The following is a 16,961-nucleotide window of genomic DNA, read 5'->3' on the forward strand; positions in this document are numbered from 1 at the left end:
TAAATTTTCAATATTGTTAGATTGCTCTCTGGCCAATACTTGCTTTCCTTGTGTTCTGTTTATAATTCTATAACAAATGCTGAGCAGTTTATTATTGCTGGAATGGTATCCCGTGGTGGTCTTGAATTTCATCCGGTTTTATATCACTGAAACTCCGTTTTGTTATTCTCATAGGGATTATGCCAATGTAAAAATTGGTGCCTGGAGAGACAGCACTGTAATTGCAAGAAGGATGTTTGACTTCCTTTAAGAATAATGCTTCCTTTAAAAAAAAAAAACAATAAAAATAATTGTTGTGATCTAATTGTTAGATAGTTTTTTCCCAAATCTGGTTTGGAAACGCTTGCATGAGGTCAGAGGTCTCTGCATTTGTCTGATGTTTGGCAGCAGATGATTATGACAGGCCTCTGGAAATTGCGCTGAGCCTGAGCTCCACAAAGCGTTGTCTAGTCTGTGAGGTTATGTCTGTCAGTCCAGTGCTGCTTGCTGTAATGTCTGAAGTCTTGTATAGTTGCTAAGTGGAGCTAGTCTGTGATTCAGTGAAATAAAGACCTACAAGGCCTTAATCAGTGAAGCTGTTAAAATGAAGGTCTAAATCTTAAATTGGGCCACAAGCTATAGAAACAGCCACTGTGGAGAGGGAGTCATTAGTCTCCCAAGTTCTTAATGGCCCTTTCTGCTTAGCAAATTTTTCTGCTTTTTCTCATCTTGTTCTTGTCAGCAGGCTTTCAAGAGGGAGTCTGAGATTAGCATGACAGACTAATCTAGACCAGCCTGACAAAGACAGCTATAGTGGTCCCAAATAAACGTACTGAAATCCAGTGGAGAGCTGAATCCAGCAAGTGTGTTCCTATTTCCCATACCATGTTGATAATGAAGGAACTACTGGTGGTTATCCAGTGCTGAAGTTTTACTAATCTTCTAGATTTGCTCTGCCAGTAACCTTAACCTAATTCATAACGTGTCACTTCATCAGCTTTACAAGAAGACAAGAACAAAATAGCCAAATGGAATCGAGCATTGACAGAACAACAACATAGCTGTGCTGCTGTGTTTTCATGTACCTTAGCTAGCCATCCCTGCTGTTTTTAATGTTTAGTGCTCTGTATTTGTGCTGTAATTTTTAAATTAATAAGAAAAGCATATAAAATTATTTTATTCAGAACCATAGTACAACTTTCTATTCCAAGATCAGTGTGTCTCCAATCTTGGTTTGCCTTATCAAAGGCCAGATAGGTCTTAGCTCTATAACTGGTTATTTGGTGGTCTATGAAGTACAGCTGAGAGGTCCTGTTTCAATGTTCTTGCTTTCCATGTTAATATGCTTTGTAAAGGGCAATATAGCACAAGACTGATTCAATCTGTTTAGTGTTAATTGAGTCGCATTGTAACGCTGATGCATAGAAGGCTGCTTAATTTCTCCTTCCCACTTCCCAGCTAATCCACTGTCCAAGTTATGCCGATCCCACCGGATCAAAAGATCTCACTAAGGATTCTTTGTTGTATCAAATAAGCTGCTCTTTGTTTGAATGATTGTACGTGTGAAATATTTTTTTAGGGAAGTAGGGATTAAAAAAGGAAAGCTAAAAAGTTAATGGGAGTAGTTAAGCCTGACACATGAAAGGAATGTGCCTGAGGGGCTAAAGAAAAGAATTCTCACAAATGCATGAAACTTTACACGTGTAATAAGTTGTGTGAGGTATTGGCCTAAAACTATCAGGTACAAAGACAGTTGTTCCTGTTACACGGAAAACTCATCAGGCCAGTCACAAGTTCCAGTCATGTTGCAACCACGGAACATGGGTTTTGAGTGTTGCTGTCCCTTCAGTTTGTTGTAGAGGTGGAATTTATTTAAGTTACATGCTTGTGAACTTAATTTACACTTAGTGGAAAAAATAGACCAAATGTGTAGTAAAATAATGCACTGATTATTGAAATATCGATAATTCCAGGGAATATTCTCACTGATGAACCTGTTTTTTATGAAAAAAGTTTGAACATCCACTCTGAACTTGAACTTATCTGTTTGGCACTGACTTATGTTGTGCATTTACGTTACGGCGCTTGTTTCATACTAATGTGAGCTCTTTCAGTATTTGACTTTACATTACTATTTTGCAGGTGGATCAACTTTCTTGCAATGGAGATAGAAAATTGCAGCCAGACAGGAGCCAAGCTATTCGTGAGAGGCTGAGGGGAAAAGGACTTCCCACAGGTAGAGTGCTTCATTGCAGTAAGGGTTATGGCAATAAATACAGTCCTGTGAAAGACCAAGTGTAGATTTTGTGGCCAAAGAAATTGAATAGTGGAGGGCTTGCTGACATTCACAGAACTCTGATGGCTCAGTGTCTAGCTAAGTGTTGGTGATGGTGACATGAGAATAATTGTTTCAAGAAAATATGTCTTTTTCCAGTTCAATCCTGATGGTAGGAACGGGTTTTAAAGGTTCTCAGCCAAAAGTTCTGTTTCTGGAGAAAAGGATTCGTCAGCTGAAGGCAGTTCAGCCAGGGAAACAGGAAGCAGGTTTTCTTAGTGACGTCTTTCCTGTGGACTCCACTTTCTCTTCATAGCACTAGTTGCATACAGCCTCTTTCCCTGCTTCCCAGGCAGCCCTGGACTCTTTTTCTCTGCACACAAAGCTTTTTTTCTGCCTACTCGTACTACATGTTCCATCACAGTTCTAATGTGCTTTGGCAGTGTGAGGTGGACATGGAGGCCAGGTGGGGTTGTACTGTTACTTCAGAGAAGTAGAGAAAGAGGAAACTGGGGGCGGGGCGGGGGGGGGGGGGTTGCAGGGAGGAGCCCGACTCTTGCTGTTGCCAGTGTGGAGGAAAAGGGATCAAGTGATGTAGGTTGACAGCTGATGCTGGCCATGACTTCATTAGATGTCCTTGTTTAAGGTCAGTGGCAGCATCAGACTGGTCTCCTATTTTTCTGGAAGAATTGGGCTGGGTAGGAGCACTTCATAAGGCATCGCCTTAGACCACTCTTAAGTTGTTGCGATGTGATGTGAGATGTGATAAGTGAGACCATTCTTGTCTTAAAATACTCATCTGTAAATGGAGTCTCTTGATGCCAGAATGCGACATCACCCACAAATACTCAACACCATAAATGTTAGCGACAAAGGGTTTTCATCAACCTCTATCTCTCTGCCTGTGTATCACCAGTAAACCTGTAACAAATTTATGTTGCTGATGTGCTTGAGTTGCTTCTCTGTTTTTCAGGTTTGTGTCAAGCAACAGTGCAGTGAATTGCAGGAACTGAAATAATCTGTGGAGTTGTCAGTGGCAATAGAAACCGCAAAAGTTAGACGCAAGTCTGGCAAGGCATTGGTGGTCTTCTGTTATTGATTCTTTTGAGATGAGTCCTGGATTAGGCTACTTTTTGATGTAAAAACCTTATGTCAGTGGTTGCCAGCTGTTCAAGTACAGCACCATGTGTTTAGGAACAGTTTCTGGTACAAGCTGTCTCTTAATTTTCTGGAAGAAACGCACAGCTCTGCTTTCTCAGGGGCTTTGTTTTCTTGTTGGCTTTTTTTTCCTTCTTCTTTTCCAGAATATTTCTGTGGCAATAGGAATATCTGTAGGAATACCAGTTTTGGGACTGAATCAATCTAGTTGACTAGATTTGTAAATGACGTAATGCCGTTCTTTTCTGAACTTCTTAAGCTCTTTCTTAAAACATCCTTTTCCTTATTCCCATCAATTTTATAAGGGTTGTATCAGAACCTTATTGTTCTGATTGTTAAATTGTTAGTTTATTCTTTAATCCTATTCCAAATTTCCAGTGTTGTCATTTTCACAGTTTCTATACACACCTGCACATTTGAGCACACTACCATTCAGCGAGTACCTCAAGGTTTGTCATTTCCATATCCTCTTTCCATCACTTATTCTTCTTTTTATTCCATGATCATCATAAACCGTGTGTTTTGATAATGGTCAGAATATTTGTTAAGTTTTGGAGACGTAGCAAGGTTGTCTTTAAACTCTGTTCTCACTGCAGTAGTAGTTTATTCTTTTAGTACTGTTTATTCTTTTCTTTGTTGTTTCTAGTTTTGTTTTCACAATACAACCAAACAGTCTTTTGCTGGTTTGCTTTTCATTTTCTTAGAAAATACTTAACATTTTTTTTAAATGTTTGTGTGGTTTGAGGGGGTTGTTTTTTGTTCATTTGTTTTCCTACACGCAACTTTGTTCAAGCTTTTTAGCAGATTTTTTTTTTCCCCCAGAATAACGTTTGACCGCAAAGTCTTACATACAGCTTAACAAAAAAGCTTTTGTTTTAGGTTCTACTAAATTTTAGAGATTGATGTAGTAGCTCCAGCCAGTATCTCCATGGCTTTCTGGCTCAGTTCTAGGGTGAATAACATCCTTGTAATGTCTGAAACTTTCTCTGAGGACTATGTCTTTAGTTTAAATGATATAGACTAGAGGATCTAATTGCTGTTTTTCTACTGCATCATCTGACTTGAAAAAAATGCCATGGCTAAAATATTCTTTCCTCTTACACTTGCTTTTTTTTTTTTGAATTGCTTAGTATGTATGACTCTGCTTCTGAGATAGTTGAGAGGTGTTGCTTTTTATTTTAATTACTGAAAAGTTCAGTTAGGATGCAGCGTCTGAACCTCTGAAGAGGTCTGGAGCTGAATGTTTGTCTCACTGCTTTGTGCTCACTTGCCTTCTGGCTCTGCGTAGGATTTCCAAGGTGCCAAGCAGAACAGGTTCTCTGCAGTGTGTATGCTTGTGAAATCACTGGGCTGGGAAAGAACAACCAGAGTGAGGGGTTCTCTGAGACTGAGTCGTCCACTTGGCTCAGCTGCTATCAACCAGTAAATTCAATGCAGGGTTTTAAGCAACCACAGTCAAAATCACTTTTCAAAAAGTTTTTCTTTTTACGGAACATCACATCGTCTGAACAGATCTAATTAAACATAATCTTTACTCAAATATTTGTTAAGTGAGTGACCTTGATAACCCCCAGACTATAAAGTTGGCTGAATAGTCCTCATCCTCCAACCCCTGTGTGTGGCACAATAGGGAATGAACGTTCGTGCATCACTGTTCCAGTGCAAACAGTGTTTTGTCTGCATCACTCCAAGCCTGGTCCCAAAGGTATGAGTTATTAATGAAATGCTCTTGAATACTTAATTTTTCCTATTTTTGTTGCGATGAACTGTCAACCATCAAAAATGTTTTTCAGTTACGGTGTGGGTTTTATGATATTTTGGTGTTATACTTCTTTCTTCCCCCTATGCCTAGAAGTCGAAAAAGTTTGTTGTGTTTTCTGTTATTTGAGTCTATTTTCAGAAAAGAAGATAAATTAAGTCAGTAATTCCTTTGTTTTTTATGTTCTGCCCGTTCTGCTTCCCTTCAACCTGTTTCAATTTCTGTGTATCACATTCATTACCTGTGTAACTCTCGTTATTTTTCTCTTTTTCCTCTTAGCTTCCCCAGTTCTGCCTCTGTTAGCAGTCCCGTTTCCTGGTATGTCTTAATAGCACCATCTTACTTCCCTGTATTTTGATTTTAGATACATTCCTTGATCTCCACTTCACTGAGACCTCAAACCATGACAGGAATATAGAGTATCAGTAAAACACAAAACAGAACAAAACAACCCTCCCCCCAATAACCAAACCGCCTCTAGCTGTTTCCAGTTCCACTTGGTATGTATACTGAGTTATGTATACTGAAAGTTAGCGAGGACCCAGTGGAATGAGTGTCTGATATTAATGAGAGACAGCTCGCATTTGATTCAGGGCAATTTAATGCTCAGTTATTTCTTTTTCTGTAATGGTACACTGGTTTCCTGTTGCAAATTCTGTCAGTAACAGCACAAATCAGCTGCCCCAGGGGCACAGCTTTTAGATGTCTGGAAAAGTGAGGTGTGGAATGTAGTACTAATTATACCGATGATAATCTCATAGATTGAGGAGTCGCAAGTAGAAGGCCAGATGAGGCTTTAGTAATGGTAAAAAGAAAAAAAAAAAAAAAAGAAACTGAAAAGCAACTCAGAAAAGCAGAGTCCTTTTTTCCTCTGTTGACACTGTACTATTCTGCTGCTGTGTGTAGTTGAAATATATGCCTCTTATTCCAGTTGCAAAACGGCGAACACTTAGAAAGGTAGGAAGCTACCAGGCAGGATTATGATTCCGAGTGAACTGTTTTTCTAAAAACTTAGAAGTTATGTCAGTCATATTTTATCTAAATGTTTGGGTTTAACTTCCTCTGAGAAGACATTTTGGGCCCAGTTTAGCAGTGGGCATTGCGGGGCATGGCGTGCATAAGGATGTGTCTAATTTTAAGAGTCATTTTACTAGCATATTTAAGGAAGAAGTCATTCCTGGAGAGGACAGAAAACTTGTCTGATACTCACTGAGGTGAAGTTCTGTTGAGTTATTGTGCAAATCTTAAAGACAATTTTCAATTAGTAGAATACCTGTCATACAGAGAGAAAAAAGCATCATAGAGCTAAGGCGTCTGTTAGGAATTTATCAGAATGTTACTGTGAGTATCAAACTTAAGATAGCCAATAAATCATGCTAAGTTCATGAATGCAGAGATGGTTCAGCAAGAAAGATGTGCTCCTAGTCGGAGAGTAGCCAACTAATACCTTAGATATTTGCAGTCTTTGAAAAATGCTAAGATTTTTGCTTTCAGTCTTTGAATGTCATTAGTGTTAAGATCAGTTTCCCCTACCATGGTCGTCCAAAATTATAATTGCCAGAGCTTTATTGTTGGCTTAGGACAAATGTTTTGAAATATTTTTCCACTTTATGTGTTTAAATTGGATATTTTGCTATCCTTATGTACCAAGGTTGGATATTTTCAGCCATTCATTTCTGTATATATGTCTTGATGATAATTATTAAATTAATAAATAGCTTCATGTTAATATTCTCCCCAATTAAATTTATTTTTTGTCTTTCTCGTTACTCACTTCCTGTGGCCATCTTGGTGAATGAGATTTATGGCAGGGTGGACTGCAGAAGTAATTTATTCTAAATTAATATTACAGAATGTTTGCTTTTAGTCAAGTCATACTTGGAAATCAGTATTTAGGAACTGACTTAGCCAGCAGAAATAGAAGTGGTAAGACCTGGTGTGAGTAATCTGAACCAATGAGTGTTAAATTTAAGTTTCATACTCAAAACACTTTAGACCTTAAGAGTCTTTATTTCAATAATTATTTGTGGAAGTTGCTTGATAAAATTCTTCTGGTGTGACAAATGAGTGAGTAACTGTCAAACTCTTCCAAAGATAAAGCAAGAATAAATTCACAATGTTACTCTTCGCCACAAACTATGGCACTCATCCCTCAAAAGGATGCATAGTCTATTTAAAGCCCAGTTGTAATCTCCTTAAGTAGTACGTGCCGGGCAGCCTGCTTCCCAACCCTCTAGTAACTGAATCCTCCACCTTGCATGTTTATTTACAAAGTTCCAACTTATGTTGGTGATCTGTGAACACCAAGGACAGATCTTGGCTGAGATATTTCATCTTTTAAAGAGATTTAGCTGACAGGTGTCTTGTCTTCGCTTTCCTACCACGAGGGTCTCTTATTTTAACTTGTGCAATGTGGTAGACTGTCATGAGTTAACCTTGTATGTTACAATACTATAGTTGTATCCTGCAAAATTCCAACCTTTGTCTCTGCCAAAAGAATATATGCCACATTAATAAAGGCTTGAAATTAATTTAAAAGTTCGTTAAGGCTCACTTTAGTTGTATATAACAGGAAGTAATTGGAAATACTGAAAAAAATTTTAGGTGTTGATAAAATCTCTGTTTAATTAGACTGTACCCTCTGTCAGGTGCAGTAAAAATGGTAGGTCTTGTAAACTGAATAAAAGATTCTAAGGCTAAGTGAAGTTGCTTTTAATTTAAACAAGAAATTCTAGCTTTTAGTTACCAGAATATTCTCCGGAATTTCAATTACTACTGTAGCTGCCCAGCAAAAACTCTCGGATAAAAGATCCAGGGAAATCCTGCTTTTGATCCAGGGAAGTTGATTGTGGATTATGTTTTAGTTTCTGATCTGGATGAAAATGCAGCTTTTAGTCTAGAAAGAAGTGGTTTATAGCAGTGACCTCCATATGTGAACTGAAACAGTTTACTCATTTCTTGCTAAATCCAAGCACACAGATTTAACTTATCAAAAAATACAGCACAAACTTAATTCCATTGACTTGAAAATCTCTCATCTGGAAATATCATCTTTTTTCTTTTATTTCCCCTGTCTCCTCAGTACTAGGAAAAAGGAACTGAGTAGGTGGAGAATAACTTCCAGAGTTCAGGAAAACCAAATGGAAGCTAAATGAAGATTTCTTGGTTAAAAAAAAAAATTAAAAAATTATTCTTTCACGCTCCAGAAACCATGCTGTTTTCTTTCAATAAGTGTTTCTGTTTGCATGTAGCAGTACTGGTGGTTGGTGTTGGTAGAGATCTTTTAAATTTAAGTATAGTTGCTACTGCTTTACTGAGCCTCCAGCCTGGTAATATTGGAAGTGCTGAGGTGCTGTGGTGCAGAGGACAAACTCAGAAATCTGAAGACAAAATAAGAATGGATGCAAAGGTGAGTGAGGAAATCAAACCTGAGATATCAAATGCTGTCTCTGTGCAGAAGAGCAGCTGTATCAATGAGCTTCTCCTGGGCTATGCAGAAAATCCAGGAAGGGAATAGCTGGGTGGCGCTTCTGCCTACTTGGTTGAGAACCATACCAAAAGAAATTGTCCCATAAACCTGAGTGAGGAAAAGAGGAATGGTACAGTTGTCTTTTCTGCAGAGGTGCTGAGGAAGGGAAGTACTTACGAAATACTTCTTGGCAAGGTTCACTACCACTGTTCTGAACAAGGTGCCTGGTTTCTGGAGCTATTCAGTTTTTTGATAGAGGAGATATGTCAGTCCAAAGTAGAAGGCAAATTGTTCTACAGGATTTATAGCTTGGCCGTTACTTGCAGTGATTTCAACAGTCCTATGTCTAGCTCATTTCTTCCTTCACAAAGAATGCATTATTTTAGGAGTACTTCCATCTGCAACTTGAATTTTCTCAACAGTTTAAATAAAGTAAAGGAAAGGAGGAGGTGCTCTTCCTAGCAGTCAACCCACAGGCCACATCTGGCTCTGTTGTCTTCTGTTTAGCTCTTAGCCTGCCCCAAAGGGATTGCAAACCCAACTCCTCCATCAGCTACCCACTCATATTTGGGAAACTAACCCATTGTCTTGGGATAAGGATTTCTCTGTTCTGTTTTCTGCACAAAGATGGTGTGGGAGATGTTTTTTAAACTCCTGCATAATAATTTCCTCTTTTCAGACCTTCCAGTCTGGCAATGATGGTGTGTGCTTTCATGCACATGCAGGCAATCTCTCTCTGTCCTTCCCCAGCCCTTGTTACTTCCTCGCCCCCACGTGCCCTGTGTGTGTATGTATATATCCATAAGCTTTGCTAAAATAGAGCTGAAAAAGGTATTCTGTTTTGTGCAAACAAAAGAAGGGGGCAGTAAGAAAGACTTTAAAGAAACTTGAGTTGCATTTATTCAGTAAAAACAGTTGCAGTATGTGATGCCAGTGACCATGTTTGCACTTACATAATATTTGATTAATTGTCTCTATGATTGATCTGGTACACAAGTAATTGCAGACCCACTGAATTTTAGTTAGGGACAGATAACAACTCTCTTGCTCAGAAGGAAAATCATCCAGATTACTGTCAGTGTGAGTAAAAGATGGTTTGTGAATGACGCTGGTGTCAGAGAGGGTATAGTTGTGTGTATGGCTGAAGGCACTAAAGGAAGAAAGAAGCAGATCCATGGTCATTTAGCAAATGTAACATCTGCCAGTTGAAGGTGTGTGGAAAACTAGATTTTCATTTTAGCACCACAAGGGAATTTTGTTGTGAATTCTTGGTGATTAACTGCTATTTTTATTGTCTATATTCCCTCACTGTATATTATGCTTTGGAATCGTGCACTTACTATAATTGCATTTGAATTATTTACAGTAATTATAAATAATTGCACTAATATAACATCAAGTAGAGGATAAACACCCAAGGGTGAAATCAAGAACGCAGATACTACTTAGATGAGCATGAAGAAGAGTTTAGTTCAGCAGAGAAGTAATTGGGGAAGGGGAATGCATGCCTTTTGAAGTTACTTACGTGCTGTAGTATCTTAATTGCTAATGACTTGTCCTGTCATCATCACTGACAAATAGGGAAGCACTTCACTGTCCTGTTATGCTCTTGGGAACTGAAGCATGGAGTAGCTCTGTGTGGTCTCAGGTGAGATACTTAACGTCTTTAGTGGAGCCAAGTTACTTTGGATAGGCCTCTAGAGTTCCTATTACAAATGCAAGCCATTTTTTTTGAAGGAAGTTCGTAACATGAGTCTTTCCATCCATTATAATTTAAAGACATAGAAGTCCCATTATGCAGTCATGTTCTTTTTGATGATTATTTGGATCTTTATTCTTCATGTATAATTTTTTACTGGTAGTTCTTCATTTTCCCCCACATTTAATCATAAAATCTGGGGGAAAAAAAAGTTGATGGATAAACTATTATTGGCTTAATAAATTTGGACTTGCATATGCCATTCAACTGCAAATACAGGTATTAGAGCAGACTGGAATTGTATGCCCTTCTTTACTCTGGAGGTTAGCTGGAAGCTAGACATAGGAGCCTTATGCTGGAGGCTTACTGCAGTCATTTAAGACTTTTGATACAAGTAATGCTGAGGTGGTGTGTTGAGGAAGTCCGGGGAAAAAAAAGTGAAAATACCTTAACAGTTGATTTTGCAAAGTCTGTTATAGTACTTTAAAAAACTAAGGAGGGATGTAGATAGATTTAAGTCATTAAAAAGAATTGGCCTGGGCTGATTGCTGGTTGCCCAATCCAATTTTTTCACAGGTATCTGCAATTTACTTGCTTCTGTACTGAGAAATCTTGTCCTTTATCGTTGACCTCTGCTCTCTGCTGCCAAGAGCAGCATGCACTCTTGGCTGGTATAAACTATGGATCTGAAAGTTCTGTATTGCTGCTTTGTTTTGGTTTGCCTTCTCAGGATACCCAGTGTGAGCAGGCGGTGCACCCCCTGCCCCCTAGTCTCTTCTCTACCTTTCTCTGAGGATGATTCTTAACTGCTCATGTTGACACTATGAGCCAGTTTGGGGAAAGCTTGTTGAAATAACGTTAGAGGGGATGGGTTTTGCAAAGGTGGGAAGAAGTGTCAAGGCTGGTGAAAAGCAGTGGGAATGGGGAGAGTAATAAAGGAAAGATGAAAGATGTCCAAGAGAATTTTACAGTCTCAATACTGAATACTGAGGCCAGCTGTAGATTCCTTTTGGTGCTATGTTTAAAAAGTCATGTTGGCTGCATAAGTCAATGTGGATATGAGTTAGACAGACCTGTAGATATCTCCACTTGGCAGAGTAGAAGAGCAGCAGAGTAGAAGAGCAACATGGAAATGGAATGCCTCCTGCGCTGCTTCCTGATGGAACAGCTCATCTCCTGTCTCATCATGCAATTAGCTGAAAGTGGCAAAGCTGTAGCGATGAGTACTTTCCCTGTCACTGCTGATGAGATAGTGTTCATGGCATTCACTTTTCCTCTGCGTCATGATCAATGATGTACCAAGTAATCCTGAATTTATAGCCTCAGTAGTATATTGGAGTGGCAGCTCTCCATTTCTCTTATTTTTTCCACTTTGTTTGCTGTTGTTTTGTTCAGTGAGGTCTTGTGTATGTAAATACTTTCAGTGTTGAAGAGGTGGGTTTGGTTTGGTTTTCTTACATTCAAAAAAATATGTAAAAACAGTGTGTAGAGGAGGTTGTTTTGTTTTTTTCTGACTAAAATTATCTTGGAACTCTCGTTATTGGGGAGGATTCTTGGAGCTCCTTTTGATTTGCTTTTTTGGTGACCATCTTAAATACTACAGTATTTTGGTTTTTATCTCTCACAAATGACTGAGTTAAAATCCCGTTTAGGAATGTCTGTCCTTGATGTGCATGTATGTGAATGTTAAGTATGCGTTTGCAGTATGGATATCATCCCACTGCTTTAGATAGATAGTGGAAACTTCACAATGAATGGCTATTTTTAAAAGGCTTTTTTGTATCTGTGAATATTATATGTAATTCACCAGCCTTATGAGGGATGTATAGTCTGAGAATAAGATAATAGCATAAGATTTACCTGATCACAAAGGTAATTATGTTTATTGGAGTTTAGGATTAAAGCCATATTTGTTAAATATGAAGTGATGCATGTTGTGGTTTGGCCTCAGACAGTAACAAAGAACCACGTGCAGCTCTCTCGAGCTTCTCCCAACAGGGAGGAATCAGAAGAAAAAGGCAAAACCCATGGGCTGAGACAAAGGCAGTTTAACAGAAAAGCAAAGGGAACAAGAAAACAATAACATGGATAGAGGAATGTACAAGCACAATTATGGAACCACCGCTCGTCGACCAGACCCGAGACACCCCAGCTCGCTCCAAGCGGCAACTTCTTGTCCCCTCCCCCAGCAGCTCAGGCTGGGCATGGCTCACATGGGATGGAATGCTTGTGTCCCTGCCGGAGCCTGGGGAGAATTAGCCCTATCCCTGACAGAATCAGGACAGTGTGTCAGATCCTTTCAGAAGTTTATTCTCATTGGCAAAGGTTTTTGTTTTATTCTCTTGGCTGGAACGTGTGGGAACTGTGTAACTTCTTATGAGACACTTCAGACAATCTGAACCCTAACATTTTACCATCATTTATTTGTGTGTTGGTAAGAAGCAAGGGGATTCCTGGTTGTGTTTGGCTTTAGTCTTGGTTTTTTTAAACACCTGTTGTTAGTTTAATATTGCAGAAATAGAAACTGAAAACTAACAGCCCCTCTTCAAGTAGAATATCGGGACTGAAAGGTATAAAGCCATAAGCTTTTAAAGTATTTCTGAGTACAGTTATGAGCATCCTCAAAGCATAGAGTGCAGTAATTTACTTTGAGCTCATGACTGCTTTCTTTCGTGAGGATGCCTTCAAGGGTGCTGCTGCTTAGAAGATGTACGTGGTAATATCGTAGTAGAGAGGGAGCTAGCTCTGAGAAAAGCTTCACATGCCATACCAGCTCCACCTGGGTGAGCAGGCATTGCTTAGGCAACCCAGCATGGAATACTTTTAGTTGTGTTTTCTCGTTAGGGGTATCATGATGAGGTTGAGATTGCCATATGAATGCAGTGTGTATGCTGCAGATAGGAAAGGTTAGACTTCATAATAATTTTTGCAATGTACTTGGTCAGTTGAAGTTAGAAGTAAATTACTGCCTGTGAGATATGCACCACAGACTTTGGATTTTCACAACTATAATAATGCAGCAGTATTCAAAAATTTTAGTTTGCTAACGGAAAGTAAGTAGCAGTTGGGTAGTCTTCAATACTATTTTTTTCTCTGGGATTTTACTCTTATAACGGTTAATTCTTTTACTCTGATCTCAGGAAGGCTTAAGAACATGAAAGGTAAACTTGTAGGTCATCTGTTAATATTAAGAAATTTGATTGTATTTACTGATGTTTGTAATTAATTTTGTAAAATGAGGCTAATATTTTGAGAAAATTTTATGCCTGAGACAACACAATCATAAAAAATTTCTCAGTGACCATCATATGATATTCTTCAGAGAGCACATATTTCACTGATATTATTCTGCCTCTGACAGTTTCTTTTATTGTGGAAGTAATTTTACAGTAATGGAGAGGGAGAAGAGAGAGAGTTCATTAGTATTGGCTGATCCATTTATTAATGAAACATGAAGTGTACAGGCTCATAGAATCACAGTGGTTTTAGAAGCTTTCTTGATTTTGTTTTAAAGTATTCTTTATCTGGAGAAACTGTCATCATCAAAAATAGTCACTGAAGGAAGATCCAGGATTTTTAAAATTCCTAACTACAAAGACATTCTCCTCTTACTACTGACACTACTGCTGGGCATCTGTAAATCTGCAGAACAAACCTGGACTTGTCATTAAAAATTGTGGGTGGTGTCTTTGGGTGTGAGAGGTGAGAGGAATGGCTGATTTCATATTGATCATTAACAATACTTTTGGTGATACTCCAGACTATTTTAAAAATAAAACTAATGAGAAAACAACTTTCAGCATGTGCGTGATAGTATTTTTTTTATGTTAATGCTGAATTATAGTAGACCTTTTTTTTTTTTCTTGAGCACTTCAGAAATAAAAAAAATAAAATGCCTGTTAGATATGAAGTAGTTGGAGTTCTGTCTTTGTTGACTGAGACAGCCTTTTAAGTAGCTGTCTCAATGTTTTGTATGGCAAGACCAAGGCTAAAGTGTGTGCTCAGTATACACCGTAACAGTAAGTAACTTGTGTTGGACTCCTGTGTTTAAGTACAAAATTACATATATGAAATGTCTCCTTATTCCAGGGAAAACATTAGTGGTCAATGCACCCGATGGACACAAAGCTCACTTCTCTCAGCAGACCATGCTAAACAAAGGACTTAGCAAGTCTATGGGATTTCTGTCCATCAGAGGAACACAAGGAGAGGAGGACTTACTTCAGGGCATTTCTGCAGATTACAACTTGGGACGGGAAGATGGTTGTTGTCCTCATAGATGTAAAACCAGTGAGTTTGAAAAAAAAGGTCACCTTCATACAGATCTCACTCCCAAGAGGAAAGTATGGGCATCCTCCACAGATTTGCTTTGTACAACTGACAAGGCAGCTGAGAGGGACCATGCTGGAGGCTCTCACGGGCACAACCATCAGTGTGAAGCATTTACAGTATGGACTACCACTGCTACCAGAAACAAGGAAGCAAGATACTCTGATGGGAGCATAGCACTGGATGTCTTCGGACCACAAAAAATAGACCAAACACGCCATGTGCCTGAGACATCAACTTCTGCAGCAATATCAAGTGCCTTTGACAGGATAAGGGAGAGACAGAAGAAGTTGCAGCTTCTGAGGGAAGCTATGAATGTAGAAGGTTAGTGAAGCTTTTTGATTTTTCTGAGTATTCTAGTCATTAAACAAAGATTTCTCTGATAAATCTGAGTTCTCATGTAGCAGCTCTTCAAACTACCAAGGTCTTCGCTTCATCTTCTTTTTTTTAGGTAAAGTAAAAGCATTAGAATATCTGTTGCCAATGAAGATAAATGTGCTTGTCCAGATTGCTTACCTAGTGAAAATAGTTCATCTCTGTAAGTCAGCCAGTATCATAAATTATAATTAGAAAAAGACAAAAAAAAAAGCTGCTAATAGCCAATTGTCAAGTAATTTTCCTTGAAGGAAAATCCTCATCTCCAGCTATTAGAGATGGATTTATACCCCAGAGGAAAGGAAGAATGGATGATACAGTTAAGCCCTTAAATATGAAGTTATTTTTGGACTCATGTTAAGATCTTCACCTCAGTGGGAATACTTGACAACAAGTTCCATCAGTTAATTAAAAGAATGCTTGGGGCGGGAGGGGGAAAGGCTTTGTATTTGTTTTGTGTAAACTTATAAAATGGTCTTTATGCAGAACCCTATAAGGGGAACTGCGTATTTTGTTTGCTTTGAAAATGTGACATGATTTTCAGGGGTTGTAAATTTGGGACAGTTGGATAGAAACTGAGAACAGAGTCGGATCCTGCATGTGATGGGCCAGAAGGCATAATTTAGTCATCTGAGGTATGTGGTAGAAGAGCTCTATGTACAGAGCTAGCTCAGTCATTTATTCAGGTGCATTCAAAATGCATACAGCTGAAAACTCACGGCTGCCTGTCTGTTGCGTGACAGAAATAACTGGGGGAGATCACTTCTTGCCTCATTTTCCTGCACTGAGGTGTAAACACCTCCCTATTAAGGAGAGGCGATAAAGCCTTTTGTCAAGGTTGAATTTCTAAAAATGCCTGTTCGTGCCCCTAGTGGCCATCTCACAAGATGCCTGTATTGCGGTTAGCATGGGAAGCCAGTTCTTTCTCTGCTATGCATGTGAGCCTTGTGCTTCAGAAAGGACTGTTACTGAAATGGCACAGGCAGTGTAAAAAGCTACTGTGATTTCTGTAGAAGTTGTACAGACAAGACAGCTGGAGGTTTTTTGTGCTATCAAATTAGTATCTTCTGATGAGGGTTACGTTATAACGTGAAGGAGTGAACATAAATGGAAGTAGTACTGTGGTGATACCACTGTTATCTCAGTGTTCACCCTCTGTCATTATCTACCGAGATGTCTGATGAGATACAGGAAAGGTTCATTGGTTTTTGGTTAAAGAGCCTGAAATTGAAGGGGACCATCTCAAACTTGAGTCTACTCAGATTTTTTCGAGATAGGCAGCTGACAAAGTTTAGGAGGAGGCCACTCCCTACATTGGGAAAGCTCAATAGCCGTGTTGTTCAGGAGTGCAGGTTTGTGTTGCACAACAGCAAAACCAAAAGCTTGGCCAAACCCATTGATGAGCAAGAGTTTATCGTTCTCATTCAAACAGATTGGGAGATAGCAGAAAACATAATGTGCCCGTGCCTTGCAAACTGAGATAGTTCAGATGTGTGAAACTACTCAATTCATAAAGGGAATGGCTGAAAGTGCAGTCAAAGTAAACCGGGAACTGGGGCTTAATAGTCACAGGAGCTGAGTGACAAATCTGTATAGGGAAGATTGAGGCAATAGCTAATGACTCACTGCCCATCCTTCTGAATTCACAGTTATTACTCAGTAGAAAAAAAATTCAGATACTTTCTCAACAAATAGCTGGGATGCAATATTCTTGTCTTCTTAGCTCTTTACTTTCAACAGAGAAAGGAGGTATGTTTCACTCTGGAATTGAAGTTAGGAGTGTATGCTCTGCTGTTTTATTTTAGGCTCTTTTTTTCTTTTTTGGTCAGTTAACTACTTAAAAGTTTTGGGCCAGAATCTAGTTGTGAATGTGAATTTTTAATGGGAGCCAGTTTAAACGAGTATTTTGGTGAAATGG

General features: G+C 38.9%; 1 protein-coding gene across 6 annotated transcripts in view; it reads left to right on the top strand.

The window, feature by feature from the left end:
• The window catches only part of PTPN13 (protein tyrosine phosphatase non-receptor type 13), a 128,478-nt gene that overhangs the window by 48,252 nt on the left and 63,265 nt on the right, over positions 1-16,961 (top strand). For all 6 annotated transcript variants that reach the window (XM_054203381.1, XM_054203376.1, XM_054203375.1 and 3 more), the window contains 2 exons: positions 2,122-2,215; positions 14,429-14,992. In XM_054203381.1, the coding sequence (XP_054059356.1) occupies positions 2,122-2,215; positions 14,429-14,992 (658 nt within the window). The remainder of the gene's footprint in view (positions 1-2,121; positions 2,216-14,428; positions 14,993-16,961) is intronic.

This window comes from Rissa tridactyla, chromosome 5 (genome assembly GCF_028500815.1).
Source record: "Rissa tridactyla isolate bRisTri1 chromosome 5, bRisTri1.patW.cur.20221130, whole genome shotgun sequence".
Taxonomy (NCBI): domain Eukaryota; kingdom Metazoa; phylum Chordata; class Aves; order Charadriiformes; family Laridae; genus Rissa; species Rissa tridactyla.